The 27,573-nt window shown below is 37.3% G+C and overlaps 2 protein-coding genes across 2 annotated transcripts in view; one reads left to right on the top strand and one right to left on the bottom strand.

The window, feature by feature from the left end:
- The window catches only part of LOC123319598 (protein timeless homolog), a 358,706-nt gene that overhangs the window by 183,552 nt on the left and 147,581 nt on the right, over positions 1 to 27,573 (bottom strand). The window lies entirely within an intron of this gene.
- On the top strand, positions 19,583 to 22,563 carry LOC123319599 (protein artichoke-like). Its single transcript, XM_044906625.1, has one exon. The coding sequence runs from the start codon at positions 19,730 to 19,732 to the stop codon at positions 22,136 to 22,138; it is 2,409 nt and encodes an 802-aa protein (XP_044762560.1). The 5' UTR covers positions 19,583 to 19,729; the 3' UTR covers positions 22,139 to 22,563.

Here is a 27,573-nt window from a genome sequence, read left to right on the forward strand (position 1 = left end):
CTGCAGAAGATTGTGAAAGCCGCAAGGCTAAAGTCAATGTCTAAAAGTAAAGGAGATTGCAGGACTCCACGAAAGATGTTTCATTAAAACTTCATCAAGTAGTGACAGGATTACCTAGAAATCGTCGAAAACTTTGCATAAAGAAAAATGCAGAAACTGTTTGGCATTAGAGACGTCAGAAAGTTTGTTTCTTGAGACAGAAGACTTCATCATTGCTATCCAGGAGCAAGTGTTTCCAATAAGGAATTTGAAATACATATCTCCAAGGATGCCTTTGTGGCGGACGATAGCTGTCATTATGGATGTAGAACAATGATGAAGCTGAATCATCTCCTTTACATGGATGATTTGAAATTCCTTGCATCTACTGAAAACCAAATGCAAAAGATGCTGAAAATGGTAGAAAAATTCTCCGACATCAAAATGAAGTTTGGAATGGAAAAATATCGTCCTCTCAATATAACGACAGGCAAAATAGACAGTACATTAAAACTCAAGGAAGGTGCAGAAATCGAAGCTAAAGGAAGGAAATACGTATAAGTATCTAAGGATCAAACAGGCTAGACGGATCAGTCAAACCAAGACGAAGAGAGAATTGACAGAGGAGTTCCCTCAAAGATTAAGAAGAATAATGAAAACTTGTCTGAAAAGCAAGAACCTGACCAAAGAAATAAATACCCACGCTTGCTCATCACTGAGCTACTCATTTGGTATCATCTCTTGGACCTCAACCGATTTAGCAGCCTTATAGGGAAAAATAAAAACAATGCTGAAAACACCATGAACATTACCCTAAAGGCTCAGTAGAACGAACAGAGCAGCCACGACACCTTGGGGATCGAGGAATTGTTGATTTGTCCAACCCTAGGCATGTCTCAGGAAATTGAAGGATTTCGAAAATATTTCCTGAACAAGGCTGCTTCATCAACACTTAATCGAGTAGTTTGTGATGCTGATAATTCTACTCCGTTAAAGCTGCACCAGGACCACTGGGAAACCATCGAGCAATCTGCAGCAAGCAAAATTCGTAAACTGATTGGCAAACCTTCGCATGGAAGGCACCAGAATGAGGTCAACCATGATTATGTCGACATGTCTCTATTTTATTTACTTTTTAATTCATGAGAAGTGTGCTTTCAAATGTTTCTGTGTTGCTATACGAGACCTGAGATCTCTGAGATACTCTTCTACGTGACTCGAGACGAGACAGAGACAAGACGAGACTCTCATGGGCATCACAAGTGAACGCATCTAAGAGAAACGAGTGCAGTTAAAATGGAAACGTTTTTATAAAGTAGAGGTAAACAACCCCAACTCGGTATAGATACCGAAAAACTTTACATAGAGTTTCAATCTACACACGACTACTACTTCCTGGAGAGCTCATCAAACGGCCATCCACATCAACGACCATTCAGCTCAGCGCAGAAGACTGATGATGGTCGAAAACGATCATTTCTGCGAAGATGCCCTCGTTGCGGACGGAATCCTCCCCAAGACGAGATTATTATGTGGATGACTGTACATGTGAGCATCCAATTTCGGAACCGAAGATGGCCCATCACGATATACGCCGAAAAATCCATTAAAATGTCCCTCTGAGAAGCGCGGAACATCGTTCTCCCGAACTAGATGATTAATGACGCGGGCGGTTGATAGATGGCGCCGTGTACGTCTACCCGGTATCATGTAGTGTTCATTAAATATATCGTCGGGGGTCCGACGCCCGGGGCGGCAGGAGGCGAGGGGGGTGTATAACCTTGTTAGATGATGATCGGTGTCGTAGCTGTTTCCGAGGAAAAATAGGGGTAGTTCCGGGATGTGGTTGTTGAGAAAATGGGATAAGGTGGAAAAGGCGAATTGTATTATTTCTGGCCAATTGAGGAAGGGTATTAATCGGATAACAATCTGGGAATTCCTCTGTTGCATGTCCATGCCACTGTATTTTGTCAAATGGAACTGACAAGTAGCTGAGTGACATTAATAGCATTGGAAGGAGGAAAACATTTTTCAATTAATGCGTAACCGTCAAATGAAGATATATATCTTGAAATCAATCTAAGAAGTTGGTTGAGAAATACGATAAAATTATAGTAGGCCTATTAGAGTGACAACCACAAGCCACAATTCTTCTCATTCCCTTTCTCTGTCGCCCACGAATGTGCGGACATCAAACAAATGCTTTGAACAATAATAAAGAATGATCACGCCTCAATAGAGAGGCAATGAATACAATAATAAGAATAAATTCAGATGCATAACACCCGCCGATATAAATTTCAACAAGCGTTACGATCTTAATTGAACTAGCCAATTTGCCATAGTCAGGGCCACTAAATGGAGAACGTTCCACCGAAAAAAGCAGATGCTGACCATGATTTCGGTCTCATTTGACCTCGTCGGAGCAACACAGCTCCTTCTACGACAGAAAAACGTTTGGAATTGATGAATTCTGATTGAATACTGGCAGTCACCTCTGAGTATTATCGAGTAGTACTCGAGCGCCAGAAGTGTTTTTTAAGGTTGTCTTTTTACTTTTGGGGGATAGAACCGGTATGAAACATTTCCTAAAATATCACACACAATCGAGGAACTATTTTTTCAATGATTTTTCAACTTCATCACCTTGAGAGTTCTCTATGGATGATTTTTGATGAAGCATTGTATTTTGAGTAGTTCTACTCTCTGTGAAAGAATCACCTTCAAAAATACCCTGGAAGTTCAGGATTAAGTTTGTTTGGATTGTCTTCCATGATTTTTTTGAGGAATGACAACTTAAAAAATAGAGCCAGGTTTTCAGATTTTTTTCACAAGATATATAATATTTTTTTCATCACAAATAATGGTTTGACGACTTTCAGTTCTCGTGAATATATTATTTCTCGATATGACACCATACAGCCACTCAGAGTCGAAAAAATCACTGTGAAACCATAAGTTCGACCCAGATGTAATAATTTTCCCGTCAAGGGTAGCAGAGCACATGGGCAAGCCATCGAGTATGATGTACGAAGTACTCATGTATCATATACATAATCACTGGCCTTGTCTTATATGACCATCATTGTTTATTGCTCACCTGAAATTTCTTTCCAGATTGAAGTTTGCGTTCTTACTTTTTGATCTCTGTTGTTGTGAATACTCACCTGAAAAAGAAAAAAAATGTTGATGAATAGTGTATTTATGAGAAGAGTGCACTCCAAGTATGCATTAACCTGGGTACATCTGCCAAGGAGCTACATTCTCATGAAAGGATACAGAGATAAATAAAAATTTAATTTATGTTCGGAATTTAAAGAAATTCTGAACCGATGATGATTTATTCTTGGTAATCCAAGTCTGATGTTTCAATGCTGCTGAAAACACTTTCAGGATAGAGGTTTTTTAAATTTTATATCTGAGTAGAAAACAACTATGGTTCATTCGAGTTGTTTTGAATGGCCATTGCAAACAGAATATTATTACTTCGGTCATGATCGATTTAAAAATTCTAGAGTTGAATGTATTATACTATACAAAAGCAGCTTGAATACATTTCTTGTTTTTCATTATATGAAATCTGAAAATGAATAGTTGCGAATGAAAATAGGGAGTGATTCCTTGTCGACAAAATAGTGTACTTCTCTCATATAATTTTTTTACTAAATCTAACAATATCGTATTCCTTATCTCATTTAAACTTATTCCAATCCCAAGACAATTTATACATATTATAATTTTTTTCATTAAGCTGCTTACATACAGCTCCCTAAAGATGGCACCTGAAAAGCAATTTTTTTTCTTGGAAACCGGATAACTGAAAGAAATTAAATTTAGAAGACATTCAATGGAAGAATTTTGGTAGTGTTCCCCTATAAAAATGAGCACGATATCCGCCTACTAGGTAAATTGAAGTTTGAAGATAATTCCATACTTTTTTATTGCCTTCTCGCTTCCATAGAATTTAGCTTAGTTTCATTTTGTTAGTTTTCTTGTTTAAAAATGCTTGTCAAGTGCCATCTTTAGGGAAATGCATTGAAGCAGGAGCTGATCAAAAAAAAAAATAAAAAAAATAATAATATGAAAGTCCCAGATTATTTTTTTACAAGAAATCACCCTTTAAATTTTATCGCAACTATTCATTTACGCCCTCATCTATATGCTCAAGAATTTTAATTATATTATGATAAAGGAAGAAGTAATGCACAAAATGGATCAATTCGGTATTTACTACTTTGTAAAAAAATTGCTTCAATAGATTACTTTCAATATTAAATTAGACCACTTTTTATGTATAATTTGGGAGTTTGTGTTGTTCCCTCCGCGAAGTTTGGAGGGTAGTTGAGTTTTTCAAACGGGAACCGTAATTTTGTATCATAAATTATTGATGAACCTTCTGCTACTGTGGTTGATTTTGTTATTGGTGTCTTTTTTTTCATAAATCTTTTTTTATTGTAGGGATAAAACTTATTGAATTCCAAAATTTATTTTTTTCAGTGTATTTTTAGGCTAATGGAGTGATTGAAATTCTTGTCATCAAAAACATCATTTTTATGTAGGGTAGTAATAGCATGTTGACAGAACCTTTTAATCACATGTTCATTTCTGTTTGTAGTTCGGATTTCTTTTAAGATAATCTATAGCCTACGACAACGTCATGTTTTCGGTGCATGAAGTACATAAAAAAGTTAAAATTCGTCTTCACTGAGTTTAACTATCCCATTTCTATAATAAGAAAATGGTTGAGAAAAGAACAAGCATGCTATTTAAAAAAAATGAAAATTGAACTCTTCGGCGTATTTTTTATGAAGATTAACAATGAATTCGGTGACTTTTTTCTTGCATGAAACCCATGTTGAAATGAATATTGCGTTGATCTAACTTTCTATTCCCCAAGAAATCAAGGCCCTCCCCAAAAGCGTTCACAAGACGCGAAGATTGATGAAAATTCATCCGACTCCTTTTCAACCCCCTAGCCGATAGTCAATAAATCCGGACAAAATCCGCATGGCCCTTTCCGGACCTACATCAAAGTCGGCAGGGATAATGGTTGCACATCGGATTGTGGGGCCCGCAGAAGGGGCCACTTGGTGTTACCTACACCCCTCCGTTCACGAGGAACGCCCTTGAAATGTATCGGGCGAATGAATTCACCCCCGAGAATGATAAATCTGTTGGAATACCTGTGGTACCCCTGATTTAATGAACCCGGAAAGGATTCCGAAATTTCAGGTTGCATGGTTGAGAATTACCGGAGCTACGGAGCAACTGTCTTGTGAGGTTGAAAACGAGATTCATGTGGAAGATTCACTCATTTTTCGGACTTTTTACTACATCTGATGAAAATAGCAAAACTGTATAGGTTTAAGATAGAAACTTGATTTTGAGATTTCAATCGGCAATGTTTCAATGCTGACATCAAGTAGGTATTGATTCATCCTTGACCTTGATCTAAGAATGAGGTTAATGAATTTTACCGCCATATTGCTGAGAAAAAGAGGAACAAATGGGGGCCAGTTAATGAGAACACAATGCGCAAAAAAATCTTTGCAAAAAACAAAACTTAAAAAATGAACGGTAATCGATATAAGATATTTTAATAGTTATGAATATAAATGCAACAAATAGAACAAAACTTGGATACAGCGGAAATTGAGGCAATATGCAGAGAAGAAATTGGTCTAAATGAGAACAGGAAAAATATGGAAAGAAACGAAGGTATCAAGGAAAAAATACAACAATCACATCAACAGATAGGTACAAAAAATGATAATCAAACAGGACATGAAAGAAACAAATGCTATCTATCTAGTCCAATGGAGACCTTCTCTTTTTCAACAGAGAATCACATAACCAATATACTTTTTCTTGAAAAGACGCTACATAGGGAATCCTTGATGTTTGTCTTAGAAAATTGATTTGTGGAATTTTTCGAATGAAAATATTGTCTTCTTCAATTCTCATAAAATGTCTCGAAAATAATAGAACGAATTGTTTAAGAATCGATAAACATTCCATAAGAAGTTGAAAAAACAAGAAAATGTCATTTGGCGACTAAATCAATACATCCACAATGAAAATATTATAATAGAAATATCTTTGACAATAGGTTGCCGAAGTTTTTATTATTTTTGAGAATATCTATAATTTTTTTTTTGAGATATGAAACAGTCTTAAGACCAATCTTCCAAAATGAGCAGATACAAACTAAACCTTTGCTTTTAAATTCTGTAAGCAGCATTTGGAAGAAGTTATCTCTTTTTTCTCCCAACACGATTACCAACTTTTAGATCAATACAAAATGTAATAATTGTAGACCTATATCTCTCCCGACTTATCTGTTATTTTGTACAATTTGTATACGGAGATAATCATCAGCTCATTTCTGACCATGAAGTCTCATAGACTAGCCAATGATGGCCCATAAATCACAAGTGATTAATGAATGTTTGGTAGACACTAAATCAATTTATTCATAGATGCCGAATAAAGAACATAGATCAGAATTCTCTACGTTTCTAACTTGTTCAAAGATTCCATCACAACTTCACAGGATTTGAAATGGGAAGAACGGACATTCTTGAAAATATTTCCCTCTTTTATTCCAATCAGGGCATTCCACTCAAATGCCCTAATAAAGAGATAGGTTCGTCACAATTTAAAACTTGTACAGAGTGAGTAAAAAGTAATGCACCATATTTATTCATATCTTCCTTATTTACTATTTGTAGAAAAATACTCGAATAGGACAAAGTTTATATTGAATTACGAAATTTTTAATGTATGACGGAGGAAATTGTCAGGCACCCTCTAGGGATCAAACAATTTTATTTTTGAATTACGAAAGTTTTCTTGCTGATTTGGAGAATTTTTCGCGCACAGTCTACGAAGGGCGAAGGGTACTTCAATTTTTTAAATGACAATCCTTTTTATGACAAAAATAGATGGGCGTTTAATGGCTGCGTGTGATTTGGTGATTGATGGAGTTTTTATCAACCCTTTTTTATTATAGGGATGACATGGTTAAATTTATTCAATCAGAAAATTCAATAGGTACCATAAAACCATTTCATTCCTCCTATTAAAAAAACATCAATTATAGAATCATCCTTAGCAACAACTTCATCAATTGCTGACAGAAAAAGTTGGGGATACTATTTTACAAACTCCTCCAATATAAATTTAAGTCTATATTAATAAAAGAGGATCTATGGTTTACTTCAGAATGCTTTATTGTTCAAACGATCGCACCAAATTGGACAATTCTTTTTTTGTTGTGTTTATTATTGTTAGGGCAAGGTTTATATAACAAAATATTGCCAAAAAAAATTGTACAGAACAGAAAAAAAGGCATTCCTTCTTCTTACGACCAATCGAGCAATAATCACGATGAGTTAGTTATGATTATCTACCCTAGAAATAATTTAAATGGCAAAACTAGGTTTGCCGGGTCAGCTAGTTTTGAATTAAAAATTGACCTATTCTAGCATTCTGCTACAAAATAATATACACCGAGGATATAAATTTTTTTCTTATCTCTCCAACCTGCAGGCTGTAAGAATGAATTTTACAAGAAACCCTTCCAGAATAAATTCACTATACTTACGTGAGTCCCCATCAAGTTTCTACATCTGGTGCGGCAGTTATAAAAGGATAAACGAACACACACATTTATGAATAATAGCATAGTTATTATTATTACGACAATATACAGCTGAAAATACTGAATAATAACTTATTCTAATTGAATATTTCAGAAAATCGCATCGAATGAGAATCGTACTGATTAATCGCTAATTACAAAAAGGATAATATCTTTAAAATATATAAACGAAGAAAGTATAAATCATTCTATGTGAATTCGCCGAATTGAGCTCCTCCAACACCTAATCACCCATTTTTCGAACAGCTTTACGTCGAATATCGCGACTTCGTATCTCATTTCAGACACTTCGCTTCGAAAGGAGAAAAAATTACATTTATATCTTCGGTACAGCGAAAAGCGATATTTAAAGTCATCAGAGTCACATCGGTCCCCTTTGGAAATTCTCCACAGGCAGAAATTGGATGATGGAGTTCCCCTCAGGGCTGACTACACACCCATCCTATCTCGTCCCTCACGGCCCTAATAGAGTGATATATGATGTGTTTATATTTCCTCATCTACAGAAGGTGAAAAAAAATGTCCATTGCTCACGATATCCGGCACTTTCGCAGGTTGCAGTGTTTGTAGACAAGTAGAAATATTTATTTCTATGGAATTGGATGTAAGGAGGAAATATCAGACCAACACCCAGAAAAAAAAGGGCATCCATAAGAGGTCCATAATTGGTACACATGGACATCCTTTGGACATCTATTGTACATCCATTCATGGACGTACTGTAGATATCCAATAATGGACATCCATTGTACATCCATTCATGGACGTACTAGGGATATAATGAGCTATTCTCAAATATTGAAGTATTTTGTCAAAGATTATAGAGTCAGGTTAGGTTAGGTTAACTAACTATCCTACATATACCAACGCATCAATTTTTTTATACATGTCAAACAGGCCTTAAACAATGGAGGATGACAAAAATCTGTCGTCCCACTATCATTGTCAGTTTATTTCCAGCGATAACACAAATCGACTTACCCTTATGGATTTTCACGACCAATCAAGATAGCGTCGAACAAAGCGGCCCACATCAAGAACTGATTGAAGGCTGGTGGAAAATTGAAGAAATGTCCCATATATTCTGACGATGGCGTCGAACGAAACCGCATGTTATAGTAGCAGTGGCAACTCGTCAGATGACAGGGTTTAAAGTTGATGAAAAAAGATGAAGGATTGTTATAGAAATTGGGTCTGATGATTCTAACAGACAGCAGAAAAATGCTTGATATCTTCGAGAACCAAGATTATTTCGTATAAAAAGTGATTTTCGGTCAATCTTCCAGAATTTTGGTTTGTTTATGGGCTATTACCCATTACCTACTTAAATGTGATTTTCCATAGCCTGCCGAGATGTCAATCATAGGAGGCGGTAATTGAAGGCGTACTAACGTTGACGGTTCTACGTTGATGGATCAAGTCAAGATGACTTCTGTCAAACGTCTTCCCTTATTTACAGCAAAGAGGAATCTTTGTTTACATTGAATATCTTTCAACGTGTTCAATGTTTATTTATTGAGTTCTGTTAATTAGGGAAAATCTTAACTTGATTAACACTGCTTCAGACAGTATATTTAATTGTTCAATAGCAGTATTTTATCTTAATTTTCACATCACTTCAAATTTAGGACTGGATTAGAAAACAAATACATACCTATGCAATGTTAGATACCACTTAAAAACTGGGAACTAACTCAGTAGAAAGTATTCGCCATGATTGAGTATGTTCTGGTGTGTATTTATCTAGTCAAAATTTTTAATTTTCATTGAAAACTTTTTCTTTGATCTTTTCAAAAAAACTACTTTCAAGAAGTAGTTTGGTTTTGAATGCCAAAAAATAAGAATAACAGTTATCTATTCTACCTTCATAAACCACACACCTTCAGATTTGAATACCATTTGGGACAATACATAGGATAAGCATGTTTTGAGGTTTACAATTACCAACAATTGCTCTGAGCTTGAAATTTGAGTCTTAACATAAAAGGGGAATTTTTTTGATGAATAAGCTCACCTGTATTTCCTCAAAGTATTGTTCAAAAATAAACTCCCACGTAACGTTAATCAATTTTAATAAAACAAGAAATATTCCACGTTGAAAACCTAAAAATACCTAAATATTTGTGATCAATATTCAAGTAAGATCATTTGGATTGCTAGAAATATGTATAAAGAAGAACAGATATTCCTTAATGATGTTTTTTTCATTTCTTTCGACGTTGTTTGACTTTGACAGAATTTGACATAAGCCATCTTGACTTGATCCGTCAACGTAGAACTAGTAACGTTGGTATGCCTATATTTTTTTTGAACAATTCTCAAAATTACCTCGTACGTTCAAAAATCGCACCTAAATAGGTTAGATATTGAAAAAGGAGCTAAGGATTCAACCAATACAAAATCCTCTCATCTCAGATCGCATGTTAACCTCAATTTCAATGAAAAATGGAGTAATCCCTCTCAGACAAGCAGCAGATGTGAACGGACCATCATCTCGTGAAAAAAGGCTACTCACGAGTCGCCGCTGAAAAAAACCTTATCCCGCGTCCCTTCTAAATGGCACAGCCGTACCTCCGTATATTCAATATGTAGCGCGCTAGGTGATAAGACCAAACGCGACGTTGAAATATAGGAAGTAAAATCGACTGGAAAATCGTCGTGTGAAGACATTTCATCCTCTGTTTCCGCGTTTCGAGGCGGCAGGCGGAAATAATGAAGCACAATACGAATGGAAAGTCTCGGAGGAGAAACGCTCATATCGCGACCTTAAGTACCGTTCGATACAGGGAATTGAAAAGGCTCGGCCTGCCACGTAGCAAAGTGTTGTTCGATTTAACTTTCGAGGGAAAATGAGAGGTAGATTTTAGAACAATGGATTCAATTGCGAACTTGATTCCTCCATTCTTCTCTTTATCCGTCCGGATTTTTCTATTTCGTCATGAAGGATGTGTATTTGGTCTGACATGTCAATGGTGTGATCCTCGGTGTGATCTATATTTTTATAAAAATTTCACGAAAAATGTTTTTGATTTACCCTAGCCTATCGTGAAGTTTTAAGAACTTTACAAGTGTGTCAAAGCGATTGCGAATTTGTAGGTACACCAAAATGTGTAGGGTGAAAATAATAAAATTACTTTTTACAAATAACGACACTGCGCGAACCACAGCGGCTTTATTCAACGAACGACATCCTGGAAAAATGTAGGTATCCGCTGCTTACGTTGTGCAACTGGTTGCCAAATTTGACGCTACTGGTTCAGTCGAAAACAAACAGAGGGTGCGTACAAGAGACGAAGCGAGGGACGTGGCTGTCTTAGGTCATGTAGCAATGGATCCGATTTTGAGTACTAGGAAATTGTACGATGTATCACAACAATCCTTAAACAACATAAATTCCTTCCTTATAAGAAACGATTGGTTCAGGAACTGGATGAGGATGATCCCGATCTCAGACTTGAGTTCTGTGAAGTGCTCAGTAAAATGATTAACTGTTATCAAAACTACATGTTCGACATCTGTATTTCGGATGATTGTTCATTTAACCTTAATGGTATTGTGAACCGGCGTAACTGTCGGTATTGGTGAGATAAAAAACCAAGATTATTTCGTGAGGTGCAGACTCAGCTTCGCCAAAAATTAAATGTTTGAGCGAGTATTTATTGAAATCACATACTCGGCCCTTCTTTTATACCCTCACTGGCCCAATTCATTTGGATCTATTGGAGAACGTTAGGAGAAGGAGACACATTGACTGGCCACCTAGATCACCTGAGCTGGCTCCACTGGACTTTTTTCTATGGAGTCAATGGATGATTTGCGAACTCGGATCATCAATGAATGCAGTAAAATTATACCAGAAATCTTGAGTTGTGTAGGTGAACGTTTTCAGCAAATTTATATTACTGCATTTAAGTGAATGGTGCTTATTTCCAGGATTTAATGAACTAATCAAAAAAGTGAGTCCGGACAAGTTGAACCCCTTTTCATTCTGAAGCCACTTAGTTGAATCTGCAAATGGTAGCAATTCATTTTTTTGCGTGAAGATATCATGCCCAAATAGGTAGATAGATAATAGTAGAGTAATGGTGAGATGAACATTTTGAGAACAGCAATTCTTTTTTTAGGAACCGAAAATTGTCTCATGTCCCCCTAACCCATGGGAGAGTTGAACAAGGTCGAGAGAGGCTTGATCATAGGTTTGTTCATTAGGAAAAATATTGAAAAAAAAAACAATTTCCAATGACCAACGATTGTCTATGTCAAGGCTTTCATCATCTAATGTATCAGCGTATGAAATACGTCACTCCCACTTATAGTTGAGGAGCCGAAGAGGGAAATTCGGGATTAATTCGAGAGTGTCAGATTAATATACCTTGGACCCTGTAGAAGGTTAGACCTGTATATAGAGGGAATTGTCTAGGACAGCCTGTGAGAATAGTAAAAAAAATACGATCATTGTACAAACTCGAGATCAAGATATATGTGGTTGATTTTACATGTTGAAAAGTATATATTCTCTTAATCTGACAATTTAATCGTAACGAAAATGTATGGGGCAGGGGCACCAAAGCTGAAAAAAAAAGTCACGTGTACATTCTCGAGAGCGGTGGTGTTTTTTCTTATTTTGAAGCTAATGATTCAAGAATAATGGACAAAATATAATCTGACAGTTTGGCCATAAAGATAACAAAAATCAGTTTTTTTGAATTATCCCCCCCCCCCGGGCTTCAAATCTGTTTCGCATTCATTATAAAAGTCGTAGAGCATAACATTTTCTACAAATTTTGTCGTGAGAATTTTTTTTTCTGCGTTCAAACGTTTTTGAGATATATGGCAATTAATGCGAGGTGTTAAGCGATACATGCTGAAGCGAAAATTCACTCGTTGGAAAATAGTACATTCTAAAGTTCAGTCAGAGACAACACTAAAATTTTCGTGAATAATTTCGAAATTGTCATCATAGAAATACCTTGTCATTTTGACGATTGAGAGTACGTCAAATTGCTTCAAGCAAAAGTTGTGTGAAATTTTATGATTTACAACTTTCATAGTGAATACAAAAACGGCATGGGAAAATTCGAAAAAAAGCATTTTTATCATCTTCAAAGTGTCAGATTAAGAAAACCCCCCTGATTCGTGTCAGATTAATGGGTCAACACGTCTACAACACCGAGATTAATCATCTGTATGAAAATCTGACACGCTCGAGAATGTAGGGACTGTTGTGACTTTCTGTCACGTCAAAATTGTCAGTCCCTTGAAAAAGTAGCTTCCTTTGGGTCCAATTAACATATCCTCCAAAATGGCGGCCAAAATGGAGCCGCCACTAGTTGTGCCATGTTACGGGTATGTCGCAAGCTATTTAGGATACTGGTAGCGCAAAATTTGAATTGCAATAAGATGGCCTAATTAACAAACCACTTAACTCACATTTGTCAGTTTTCATAGGAGACATATAAAACTGATTATTCCTTTTATAATTGATAAAGAATTTCTGTAATAATTCCTTTTTCCACATTCATTAAAATATTCTTTAGTATTTGTATGATGCATTTATTGAATAATATCACGGAGAGACCATAGAATGAAGAAAACTAAAATAAAATAATAATAATAGAACTGAATAAATATCAGGAATTCGATTTAGTTGGAGTTACGAGGTTTGTTAATTAGGCCATTGAATATTTGAGGTGGTTCAAGTCTCCTACCTGATCAAGTCTCCCGGACTCCGCCTAAGTACTCTTCCACAGACAAAACCGCAAAGCCTGTCATTTAGATATCCATGGAAATTTTTAAGCGGAATTGAGGGTCAGATAGTATTCGATACGATCTTCAAAAGTAGTTATCGCAACACCCTTCATTCGTATTCAAAATAAAGGAATTGTGCTCACCCCAGTTAGGGATGTTGCAGTTGCAGGGATGCAAGGAGCGAAAAAATTGTTTCCCCCTGAATCAGAAATTGATGGAATTGAAGGAATATTAGTCTATGGATGGTCCTAGCGATTTTCCACATTTTCATTTTAGAGCCGGAAAATCGGGGTGTTAAGTTTTCATTGGATCACGCTCTATACGTATATAATACCTTTCATTAGGTTCCTTTGATGAAACTCTACTCCTCTATATGTATTATATCTCTCTATGTATGTCACTCATATGAGCGATACGCACTGACCTATAAAACAAACGGCGGACTGGCCCAGAAGTCCGGGGTTTCATCCCTGTCGTTAGTCACTGGCACCGTAAATTGCAGACGAAATTAATTCGACTCTCATCACGTCTACAGAGACAATTTTTCGTATCTCCAAGCTAACTAATAGACGGCAGCCCCGTGTCCGGCTTGTATAAATCATTACGCTGCCTTGTCCCAGATGGCCATTATCGCACATAAAGTATCCAGGTCCCGGCTATTTATGTAGCTCGCAGAAATAACTAGGGGCATTCACTGATTTTCCAACTCCGCCTGGGAAAAATGTTGAATCATGTTGGATTTCTGATCAACGTGGAACTACCAGAGTGGGCAAAATTCGTTGTCTACTGAGGGGATCTCGAGAACTATAGCAGCTAGAAGAAAACGGACGACACATTCTCGAGCTCTTTTTTCTTGACTAATCCAAAACTGAAAACAGATCCAGCCTAACGTTCATAGATTTTGAGTTATGAACAAAAATTGAGAATCTCTTCACAAACCTTTTAGGGCTTTCACTCCCAATCTCTGAAACAAAATCAATTAAAAATGAAATCAACGATTTGCTCCTGCGTAAATTTCAATCGATATCCAAAAATTGAGAAATTGTCATTTTCAATGAAGCTGAATAACTCGTTTATTTGAACTCGTATTCGAAATCCGTTGTTACATTCTACAGGCACTTTTTTATGAAGAATTCGAATATGATATCATAAAATTTTTTCATCCAGTCATTTTCGAGATACGACAGGGATTTCCGATTTTTCAAATGTAAACTATAGTTGAAAGTTCTCTCATTCTGCTGCAATTTTTTTGCTGATTTCAAAAATGTGTCATATGTTGCTATTCACACCAATAAAACATAAGAAAAAAATTCAATACTTTTTCCTGCTTCTCGATTCACTGTTGAATTATAAGTAGGCTGGCGTAACCATAGCAACCGTTGAATATGCATTATATTTTGTGAACCTGAGCCTCTATGATTGAAATCACGGATTGCTGAATAAATATTCGATGATTAATTTGCCATCGTTTGTTCTCGCGATGTTTGGCATGCTTATCTTACGATAGCTCTCAATTCGAATACTACCGTGGACAGACGTACCTATTTTTCATCATCTTACTTTTGTAAAAATCATAATTATAGATAGCTTTCGTATTTTATTTATATTACTGACTCTTTAAGTTTCTTTCATGAATTGAAAAACGATAATTGAATAAATTTTCTTCTTTAGTAATTAGACGAAAGTCTTTTACTCTTTTAAAGGATATCGATCTCGATATATAAAAGAAATAATTATTCGACAGTCTGTGATTCCTATCACACAAGGTTGAGTTCACATAGGATTATGTGGAGTTCCCAAACCATAATGCATTTTCAACGGTCGCTATGGTTACGCTAGCCTACTAAAAATTCAACAGTGAATCGAAAAGCCGGAAAAAGTATTGAATTTTCTTTCTTATGTCATATTCACGTGAATAGCGACATATGATACATTTTTGAAATCAGCAAAAAAATTGCAGTAGAATGAAAGGACTTTCAACTATAGTTTACATTTGAAAAATCAGAAATCCCTGTCGTATCTCGAAAATGACTGGATCAAAAAATTTGACAATATCATATTCGAATTCCTCATAAAAAAGTGCCTGTAGAATGTAATAACGGATTTCGAATACGAGTTCAAATAAAAGAGTTATTCAGCTTCACTGAAAAAGACGATTTCCCAATTTTCGTTCATAACTTAAAATCTATGAACGTTAGGCTGGATCTGTTTTCTGTTTTGGATTAGTCAAGAAAAAAGAGCTCGAGAATGTGTCGTCCGTTTTCTTCTAGCTGTTATAGTTCTCGAGATCACTTCAGTAGACAACGAATTTTGCCCACCCTGTACGGTGAAAAGGTTGGATGATTCGGATTTTTTTTCTATTTTTGGTTATAATCAACATAATTAAAATTTCAATTCGGTATTGAGACAACGTTGAAAACGGTCAACATTTCGAATCATTTTTAAGTTTTTTTCAATTCTGAAAAACAATGTAGCACCGTGAAAAAAAACCTCAATTTGGAGATAACCGAGTGTTTGTTCCTCAGTACCGATAATCCAAAGAAAAGATATTTTATCGACGAATTCTACAGATTTTTAGCACGTGAGGGATATACCGTTTCCGCACCCCGCAGATGGTTCCTGTCGGTTCTGTATTGAGTAGTCATTCTGTAGTAGTTCTTGCTAGTGATTTATCCGGTATAAATTTTTACGCCGTATTAAATCCTTCTGTATTGAGTAGCCAATCGGTATTAATGCTTGAGTATCCTGCGAGTTCGAATAGTCATTTATTTTTTTTTCTTGTTCTGCAAATAATCTAAGTGCGCGTGCAGGTAAACTTTTAGAAGGCATTTTTGCATAACGTCCCTAGGCCCGCATTTTCTACTGTTTTCTTGCTACTGTGCAGAGTAGTTAACGTTCCTAGATTGTTTTCCTTGACGCCTACTGGAGGGGTAACCATGTGCACGCCGACCACCAGAGCAACCCGTGGGACCAACCTCAACTCACTTAACGTCCTGACTCCTGATCCTTCTCTGCTTCTTGAAATCAGTGATAGCTTGTGCGCAAGCTCGTGGCCCACGAGAGCAAGAAAGGAGAGACACCTGGTCCTGTCCTTTCTCTATTTCTGTTGGAAGTCCGATTCTTGGCTGGTGCGCAAGCCCGTTGTCGATTCAGCGAACCTCTATTCGGTATCACGAAATTGAGACACCTTTATGACAGAGGAGGAATCTTAAATTTGTCCTAATATATAGTACAAAGAAATGATAAACATCACTGAAATTATCCAGAAGAACGGATGTCCCAATAAAGTTCTTGAAAAGGATCAAAGAAAAAACAGGTCGAGCACATCCAGTGTAACCACCTGAAAAAAACGTTTTCCGAAGAGACATTGGCAAAAATGAATGATGATGACAAATCTTCTCTGAATTGAAAATTCCTCCCACATCTTTCAGTTTCTTCGTTATGACCATTACATACCATAAAAGTAATTTGCACGCTCAGTGAGGAATATTTGACCACTTTGAGGAACAAAAGTATTATTCATATTTCCTGGCCTCTTTCGGGAAATTTGATATTCAAGAATGAAGAATATTGGTTAAATTAGGAAAATTTGGTACCTACTTTGGCTGAATGCAATTCTGTTCAAAAGATCCAGAAAATAACCTTAAAACATTAAATATTACAGATGTGTGTGTCATAAACTCAGCTTGGTATTGTTGTTACCATTATAATAATGTAAAATGAAAAAATGAACGGGTTATGTAACCCTTGTACGAAATGAAATGAACAACGATAATAAATGAATATATATTGGAGATGAATATCAGAGCTAGTATCAATGGGTGCTTGAAAGCTGAATTCGTTATTATCCACAGAAAAAAAATAGAAATCCTGAGAAGAATATTCAATATTTATCGCCGAAGAAATTGCGGTAACTCATTTATTGTGTTATAAATGCTACTTCGTACACGAAATGGAATGAAAGAAATGAGTTCATGCTGGATTTTCTAATGAATTACATAGTTTATTTCTTAGGTTGACAGCATATGAAAACCCTCTAATGCCCAAGTTTTTTTTTTCTTTTTTAAAATTATTTCCGTATAGTTTCAAATTAGCTTATGTTATCTACATCTTTTTTTCGCAAATAGTTAACTGATTTACATTAACTCCTGTATACTCACAAAATGAACCTATACTGAAGGTGGACATGGGCAGAATAATTTTGTATCCACTTATATGCAACCAGTCTCAAGGCGGACTTGTGTATTAGAGGGTTAAGTGCATGGAAAAATGTCAGATTTCCATAGGTGTGAGAGCTCATTAAGAAAATTGAAAATTTGAAAACAAAAACTTCATTTTGGCCGAATCGGAAAAAATTGCAAAAAAAAGGTTTCTTTCGACCCAAAGAATCTCCTGTTAACATACAGAATAAGTCTTTGACTCGTACGAATATTTTAACAGTAGATTCTCGCGGAAAAAAAAAACACTTTTTTTATATACCATTTTTTTCGATTCGGCCCTGTTCAAAAGATATAGCGCTATTTTAAGTTTACATAATGAGCTATACCACTCCTGGAAAAACAGAACCAGAATAACTGGCTAAATTGGTGACACTGCACATCTGTGGATCTTTTGAATAGAGTTGTATTCAGCCAAAGTACCGAATGTTTCAAATTTAACAGATACTTAGTTTCAACAGTCGAGCTTTTTGAATTTTTGGTATTTTTATGGTACATAATGTTCATAATGAGAAAGACGTGGGTGATATCTTGTGTTCGAAAAAGATTCATCAAATGAATGAAAAGTATATTCCGGAATTCATTTCATTCGATAAAACCGTTTGTGATTTTTTTATCGTTTTTTAACAGCTTGTATCTTTTAAACGAGCCGATTCACAAAAAAATGGCGAAATAAAAAAGTGTTTCTTTTGACCTCAAGAATCTACTGCTGAAATATTTGTAAGAGTCAAAGATACACGGTATAAGGCAAGTTCCGAAAGTTAAGTAGACGTTATGTTCTTTGAATGCTGAAGTCTTGCAACGCGCGAGTTGAAAAACCACTGAGACTCAAGTAACGAGGGCCCGACTCAGATGACATTCTGAGGAAGCAAGACACGAGACTCCCCAAAATAGCTCTACATGGCGAATTCACAGAGGGAGCCCGAAAACCAGGAGGCCAGTATAAGCGGTTTAAGGATATACTACATACATCAATCCCTAAAATCAGTTAATGCCAATCATAATTGGGAACAACTAGCGTTGGACAGGTCACTGTGGAGGTCGTTGGTGCACAGTTATAATGGAGACTCGAGAAGAATTCAGCGGCGGCCAGATCTGGTGGGTGACTATCCATGGCCGGAGTGTGGAAGGATCTGTAGGTCATAGTCACAGTAGGGCACACAGTAGCAATTAGCCCTAAGAAATTATAAGTCTGTTCTTTTTGTATGTCTTTTTGTAGATTTATTCCCGGTAACGGGATACAGCAATGAATGAATGTTCCTTGAACAAGGCAGGCAAATTCTTACCGAACAGTTGACTAGATTAAGTGAAAAGGATGAATAAAGCCCAAGTATTGCAGTATCTGAAATTTTACAAAAAAAAGGGAATTTTGTTGATCTTGATGAGGGACTCTAAAATCATTCATTTTCTCATTCTTTTGAGTTTTCAACTTATTAGTTAATATGTTTCCCGATCGAATTTCCAACTGAAACTACTAGGGAATGTCCAAATATCGACGTAACTCTTTCAGCCACAGCCATCTCGTCCATATGTTCACGTACAAAAATTGTGACACATTCGATTTTGCACCATCAGACTGAATCCGAATCACAGCACGAGGAAGCAGCCTTGGGGATAAGAAGCAAGACGAAATCCCCTGTGCATCCATAAACCCAACCCAATCTAGACAAAATCACATGTTACAAGCCTCGTCGCATCCATAACATCGCCCTTGTTTATTAAAAACGGAAGTGGGACCAACAGCCGCGTTCGCGTTAAAGTCGGATTATACAAGGCCTTACGAGAAACGCATCAATCGAGAGACGAGCTCATTCCAGCAGGCGCATATTAATTTCACATTCGTTCCTCCGACGAAAAAACTTATCCGAACGATGCTCCTACGCGTCAGCGCCAAAATCGCCGCGCACGTCTGTGCGATATCCGGCGGCAGTTTCTAAACTGCCGCCTCGTCGCTCCGTCAGTCTGCCAACCGCCTTCTTCCGGGTAACAGCAACGCGAGGTCGACACGCGAATTTGGCGATGTGAGCCGACGTCGTACAAACACACGCGACCTTCCCGAGTCGAGATGCCAATTTTCGTAGACACTTAGACGTGAAAACAGCGAAGGATGTGATCCTGTGCGATGTCGCACTACTTGGTGCTAGTTTTCGCGCTTGTTTGGACGCTGGTGCGATGCAGCTGTCCAACAATGTGCAACTGCAAGAACTACGCGTTGGACGCTACCCAGAACGATTTCTACATGGTGGCTACTTGTGCCAGCCTACCCAGCAACGTAACGGAAGAGTTGAGCGAAAAACTGAAGGAGTTAACCCTTCTAAACTTGAACGACACGATCGTTGATGAGTTCGAAACGTTTCTAAACTCTCACCTCCCGAATCTGCGACGTTTATCACTGAGGAACTCTTCGATTTCCCTTGGTAACTTCACAATATCCGCCAACATAACCCATTTGGATTTCTCTGGCAACAATTTGGACGCTTGGATACAACCACCAGAAGACAACGCGATTCGCATCTTGGATATATCAAACAACCGAGTAGCTTCACTTCAAAACTATACATTCAGGACTTTGAACAGTTTGGAAGTGCTGAATATAAGTTTCAATAATGTATCAGTGCTCGAACCTTACACGTTTTCCGAGCTACATAACTTGAAGTGTTTGGACTTGTCAGGCAATTCAATTGTCCTACTGACACAGAAAGTGTTTCTCCCAGTGATATCTTTACAATATCTGAATTTGAGCAAGAATCACCTCAGTGTTCTGAGTGAGACATCCTTCGAGGGTCTCAACAAACTACAACAGTTGGACTTATCTTGGAATAACTTGCGAAAGTTAGCCCCTGGTAGTTTGGAGTTACCAGGCTTAGCCAGATTGTTCTTGGAAGGCAATATCGATCTTGGGAAATCGAGCGATGCTTCAATTCTTGTGGGGACAGGAAGAAAACTGTTGACAGTCGATGCATCCCATTTAGGACTCCAACAGGTGCCACCCAGTCTGACACCTTCGATAAGAACGTTGAGACTCGAAGGAAACAGAATAAAAAATATAAACTGCGGCGATTTAGATTCCTATCCCCTTCTCCAAATGCTCGACTTCACCTCGAACTCCATAGATTTCATCGAGGAGGACGCCTTGGGACGACTGGACTCCTTAACGATGCTCATTTTGAGCGATAACAAGATTCGGGAAATACCTAAGAGTTTACCGGAGAAACTGGAAGTCCTGAGGATAGAAAAGAACGAATTGGAACAAGTAACAGAGGGAGATCTGCAGGGATTGACGAAGTTGGAAGTGCTGGTCCTGAACGACAATAAAATTAGAATAATTGGGGCCAGGGCTTTCTCCCAGCTGACTTCGCTGGTTACGCTCGATCTCTCCCGCAACCCAGTCAACGTTCTACAACCGGGATGCCTCCAGGGACCGGTTTATCTGCAAGTATTGCGATTATCCGGGATAGATTTAATTTCTCCAGCGAAAGATGTATCTTTTCCCCTCACGGCGCCCGAACATTTAATCACTCTAGACTTATCGAAGAGTCCGGGATTAGCCAGGCAATTCCTGTCGGACGTTGCAGTCCTGGCCGCCTCAAAACGACTGCAGGAATTGGATTTATCGTACACGGACTCCGACGTTATAAGATCGGACCTTCTCCATTATCTACCCCAGCTGAGAAGTCTTCCCCTGGAGGGTAACAAATTGAATTGCTCGCATCTACGTTGGCTGGGGGCATGGATGAGAAGGCAGGACGACAGGAGACATCGGAACGTAGCCTGCGCCAGTCCTGCTGACCTCTGGGCGACCCTGCTCGTGGACTTGCCTGAAGAAGAATGCGAGACCTCTAGTGTTCGAAGTATTGTTACGAGAGCCACGACTTTGAGATCCTCCGGAGACGGGATTAGTGGAGGAAATTTAATTTTAACGACTGAGAGGAAGACTACAGTCGGGATTGATACCAGCACGTCCACGATTGGAGTAAATCAGGATGTCATTCCCGACAAATTACCACCAGAGACGCCTCATGGCCCCCTGACTGTAACAACAGACACGAACGAAATTAATTCGAGGTACAGCAAGAAGACAAACAGCATACTCCATCAAAAGGGGAATAACAAGACTGGTATAATCTCGAAGTCGTCGTACAGAACAGTGACGGAGGTTCCAATCGTTCCAACGCCACGCAGGAAGACAATTAATTCTCCCGGTATAAGATCCAGATCTTCTTACACCAAAGTTAATGACATTGGAACTTACGAGGAGAACCCGCACAAGGAAAAATCAACAACTCTATACGTGGATATAGTGCCAAACACAGCGACACACTGGAACGGGAAGGCGGACGAGCTGTCTTCCGATGAAAAGGACACTGTTAAAAACTCTTACCATCCAGGTATGATAATTTTGTTTATGAGCGTTCTGATCGCGTTCGCGGTGGTTGCGATGTTCGCGAGCAAGTTCAACCGAAAGCGGCAAGTCAGAGAGGATCGCGATATAGAAGTGACCAGCATCCCTAGCATAACGGAACTGTGGTGACATCTGCGGGACATAGAAGAAGACCGAACTGTACTCTACAACACCACGGAAATGTCCTGAGATTTACCTGTATAGTTGTGATAAAATTTTGTACATTGGAGATTTTTTTCTATTCCGGACTTGTAAAAATTGTAAGAAATATAAAACGAGGAAAGAGTGATCCACAAGTTTATTTTGTAATATGGCGATTATTCGGATAATAATGACATTCGGGTCACGAGAATAGTAGTGTGTAATTTCGACATGATATATATTGATCAGATAATAAGATATTTCTCACTTTATTTTGTGTACTTAAGGAAAACGTTATTGTGATTTTTGCTACTGACTGTACATAAATGTTTATATTTATATTATTTATCTGCCAAATTTACTGAGTGTTATGTGACCATTTGGATTTAGAACAAATATATGGACGAAAAAGAGAAGACTTTCAATATTCCGAAAAATCATAAACCATAACTTTTTTCGGATTCATTATTATCTGACAAAATTTATAAAAAACGTCAGATGAAAATCCCAGAGAACAAAAAACTAACAGCCAGTTTCATAATCAGTTTCAAAATCCTTTTAATTTTTAAAGTTTGATTTTCAATAGGACAAATTAAAGCTTTAATATTAGAAGTAATTTAAATTTGATTATAAATCTGGCTCTTTTCTCTTGCTAAAAGATTTTGTCATTCTATCTGTGTTTGATTTGGCATGTTGTATTTCGAAAACGATAAACATAAATAATATACAGGGTGAGTCTTTGACTGTCCCCTTTCGTTGAAAATATATTTAACAAACATCAACTGATTCGTAAATCAAAGAATCTTATTCAATTCAATGAATTAAGTATTTGAATCTTGTGGGTTTTAGTTTAGTAGGTAGGGCATTTTGTCCGATTTTATAAAACGACAAACTAATGAACGCTACTCTTCTTTAGTTTTAGTTGTTATTATTCAACATTTTTGTTTGACAGAAATGATGAATACAGCTCGCCATTATATTTTTCAACTGCCTGAATTATTTCATTGAGGTGAATCAGACTCTATCATTATCGCATTAGTTGTTGTTTGTTAAAGATCTCTCAAATGTCAGGGAAAAATAATTTGATACATATGAAGTTGATATACTCTTTAAGAATAGTCTTGAAAATTAGGATTGCCATTGAAAAAACTATCGATGATGTCATATTTCAAATTTGGGACACGCTGTATAACATTTTCTTATGTCAAAAAAGGCGAAATTTGAGATACTAATTTATTTCAAGTTGAAGACTCGCACTGTATAGTTCACCTTTAGATTTTCATTTGAAATGATCATAGAAATTTTCCTCAGTATCCATGAATTTTTTTTCAATTCTTCATATTTGATTTAGGTTTGAGAAAATGATTCGGTCAATCCTTCAAGATAAATTTATCTTCATCGAATCAAACTTCAATCAGCATGTAATGAAACAAACTGACAAATTGATAAGAGATAAGTATTGATGGCGTTTGAAGATAAAATTATTGTGAAGGTAGTAATAGGAAGCGGTACAAAAACCAAACCATATTTGGGATGCAATGAAATTCGAAAAAAAAATTGACTCGTCGAGGTATTGGACATTGACTTTACTAAAGCTCTGAAGAAAACTTTTCTTTATGTATTTATAGAATTTCGAAATTGTGCTTCTTCGTTTTATTTAAGAGCACAAAGTAATATTCAAGAGGAAAAAACTGGTTTTCTCGAAAAACGCAGCTCAACAATTGTACTACTGCTTCAGTATATCAGTCAAGTTAAGGCGTGCTTGAAGATAGCTGAGTAATGGGTAAAACTCTTTTTATTGAATGAATTTTGCTATAATTGAAGTTTTGAACAGACTGAACCTAATACCTTCTTATCAAGGTTTCATGCTATAACTCAAAATATCCTCTTTAGATCCCATATCTTACTCGAAGTACCTTATTATCATTTCCACCCAATCCAAGAGATTCTTTTAAAATAATGAATGTAAAACTGAGTGGAAAAAGTTTTTCCAACCTGAGGCATTAAGACAGTGTTACAAGTGCTGGAATCTGCGAATACGCTCCATATTATTCCATATGGAATGAGAGGCAGAGAATGCAGGAGAGAAAGGTGAGTATGCAATTGGAAGAACCATGTACTGTATGCTGTTCGTGAAGAGGAATAATTACGCCAACTTTTGAGAACGGTATAACTCCGGAAAAAGTCCCATTATGTTGATTGCAGAGAATCCGAGTATACCTACCTACATAATTATCCTTCCTAACATAAAATTGTTCTCGAGTCCTCTCTCGAAGTAATATTTGGTCCTCAGAAGCTGACGTGATTATTCTCATCCACAAATACGGAATAGCAAAGGCGCACTCAACATTCTAGTATTCACGTGAATAATGAATAGGCAAACTGTGAAATCATGCGGCAGACATAACGAGCGAAAAAAATCGTCATCAGGTTTGGATGTTGTGAAGGTTGATATTCTGCGTTTAATGGTATAACTTATGTTGGGTTAATTCATACAGCCTTCTTAAGATCTGATGGTGGGTTTATGCAGCATTATTAACAACTGAGACCCAAGAAAGGGAAAGGAGGTTGATTGTTTTGGTGGGTTCATGCAGCGTAAATAAGAAGTAAGACCTAAGATACGAACCAATCTTATTGGCAGACGGTAATCAGGTGAATGCCACCCGCCAATGAGATTGTTCCTCTCTGCGTGAACACACCAAAGTAATCGAGAACCTCCTAAGAACTAAGACATGAGATGGACAATAAACGGCAACTGTCAGGAACCAGATCTCCATGTTTTGGAAATTTCCCATTTTCCAACATGTCCACTGATGGAACAGATGGTTGCGGTTCGATCTTACCATCAAATAAGGCTTAACTAATTTTCTTTCCCATTATATGAACATCTGTACGAGGATATATTGAAAAATATATGTTGAGGAAAGAGATGATAGTCGGGTGGAGCCAAATCTGGTGAATAAGGAGGGTGTTCTAGTAATTCAAACCCTATATCACGAATTTTTTGCATGGCAACATGAGATTTGTGTGCAGAGGCGTTGTCCTGCAAAAACAAAAGACCATTGTATAGCTATCCGCGTCTTTTCTCTATAATTTTTTCCCGTAAAGTGGTCAGTAATGTCGAGTACTAATCTTCGGTTATTGTTCTACCTTTTCCAAAAAATCAATCATGATTACTCCATGGTCATCCTAAAAAACTGAAGCAAGAACTTTTCCAGCAGATTTTTGGATAAGAAACTACTTAGGTCTTGGAGAACCAGAGTGTCGCCATTTCATCGATTGTTGCTTTGTTTCTGGATCTTAGAAATGTACCCAAGTCTCATCCATAGTAACAATTCGGTTTAAGAAGTCTACATCGTTTTCAAATCGAGCACAGATCGAACGCGATGCTTCTACCCTTGCACGCTTTTGGTCAACATTCAAACATTTGGGGATCCATTTTGTAGCAATCATTCTCATGTCCAAATTGACGTGAACTATATGATGAACGCGTTCGTATGAAACATTCCGTGCTTCAGATATCTATTTTAGTGCAATTCGACGGTCTGATAAAATTATGTCATGAACTTGTAACGTGGTCACCTCGGAGAAAACTTATCTCGAGCGCCAGCTATTCTTTTCAATAGAAAGAATAGCAAACCTACCAGAGAGCTGCTAGTCGGAGACAGAGTTCGCTGTTATCTAGGGTGATAGCGATAACGAAGTAGTCAAAATCAAATTATGTACAAGTTTACTCACACCTTCGGAAACTGATTATATATACAACGGAAATATGTGTAGGTATGAAATATGAGTGAATCGATCAGCAAACATACATTCTGGTTCGATCCGATCACGAGCACTTTATAAAGTTTATACCGGGTACAGTGAAAAATTAAAGGTGGTTCAATAAAATGCGCCAACCAGAACTGACGAAATTGACACTAAGGATGACCTCGCGAAGTGAAATGACTTGCTATACGGTATCGGGATCTAATTAATTGTATTTCTCCAGAAATGAAAGAAACACAACCAGGGCGGATCTACTCGAGACTTTTACTCTCTACCCCAAGGGCTAACGCTCCATGACTGATAGCGAAGAAAAGGTCTATTTTTAGCGCAACTACGGGATTTCACTGACGACGAGCGGTATCTCTTATTCTCTACCCCAAGGGCTTACGCGCCATGACTGATAGAAAAGAAGAAATTTCGGATTCAACACTTATGACGCGGAACGCGGACAGGGGGGTTGACGGGACTTTCCCTTCAGTACCCCAAGGGCTTACGCGCCATGACTGATAGCGAAGGGAAAAGTCTCGCGAAGCAGGGTAAAGTACGATAAAATATAACAGAAAGCGATACAGTACAGCAGTGTCAAAGAATTAACTGGTGTAGGTTAATTAAGAAACTGAACGGTAAAGACGGGGACCTACCTCCTTTATTTCAGGCACTCGCGGAAAACAAACGAAAACTAAAAACTAATTCCTAAGAGCACTAACTTCGCAACACAAAATTATTTCTAAAATCGTTGAACGGCTTGTCGTGCACACAATTAACGTCGAATCGCAGAGAAAAGATAGCACGGATCGTAAAAGCGACTAAAGAGTCAAAGTGAAAAGACTGAAGTAAAAGAGCAGAAGTCAAAAAGTGCCCGTCGAGGGGGAAAATCTGCTTTTATAGGCAAATCCCCCCACACGTTAAAAATCTGAAAATTCCAGAATGCGACAAGAATGAAAAACGTCGTCAGATCCGGTTTATCGCATATCAACATCAGAAAAACGTCGAAATCTTCAACGGCATGCAAGAAAAACAATGTTAAACACAGATAAACGGTTTTTTACATTTACTCTGCCTATCGGAATTAATGTACTGAATATTTGAGAATTAAATATTTGCAAAGGCGGAAATTTTAAATGAAAGGAATGCACTAAATTGAACTTCAATTTTTCTCAGAAAACTGGAGATCATTACATTACAAACTGCATCGATATTTTCGGGGACTGACACAGAAACTGGCCTTTCCGATCGGTCATCATCTTCAATGGAAAATTTACCTCTTTCGAAGCTTGCAGTTCAATTTTTCACGGTCGCATACGAAGGAAATTGATCAACAAGGGTATTAAGCATATCTTCGTGAATCTGCTTACCTCTTAACCCTTTTAAATACAGGTACCTACTTGATGATGGCTCGATACTCCAATTTTTCGATTTTCACAATTTCGGTGGACATCTTCTTTCTTTTGATTCATTGCGTAACTCTGGTTTACTTTTTTGACCTCAAACTTGACACTGATACTTCTAATGAGTTATTGTTCGTTGCTATGGTAACGCAATATTTGTTATGCATGGAACTGGTCTAGGCTAACTAGATATCAATACATCCCCGTACATAATATAAAATACAGTCCTCCGCTGTGTCTGTACGTTTGCGTTAGACTCAAAAA

The sequence above is a fragment of the Coccinella septempunctata genome, chromosome 8 (assembly GCF_907165205.1).
Source record: "Coccinella septempunctata chromosome 8, icCocSept1.1, whole genome shotgun sequence".
Lineage (NCBI taxonomy): Eukaryota > Metazoa > Arthropoda > Insecta > Coleoptera > Coccinellidae > Coccinella > Coccinella septempunctata.

Excerpts from the sequence above, each read along its gene's own strand:
- LOC123319599 (XM_044906625.1), top strand. The coding sequence starts at position 19,730 with ATGTCGCACTACTTGGTGCTAGTTTTCGCGCTTGTTTGGACGCTGGTG.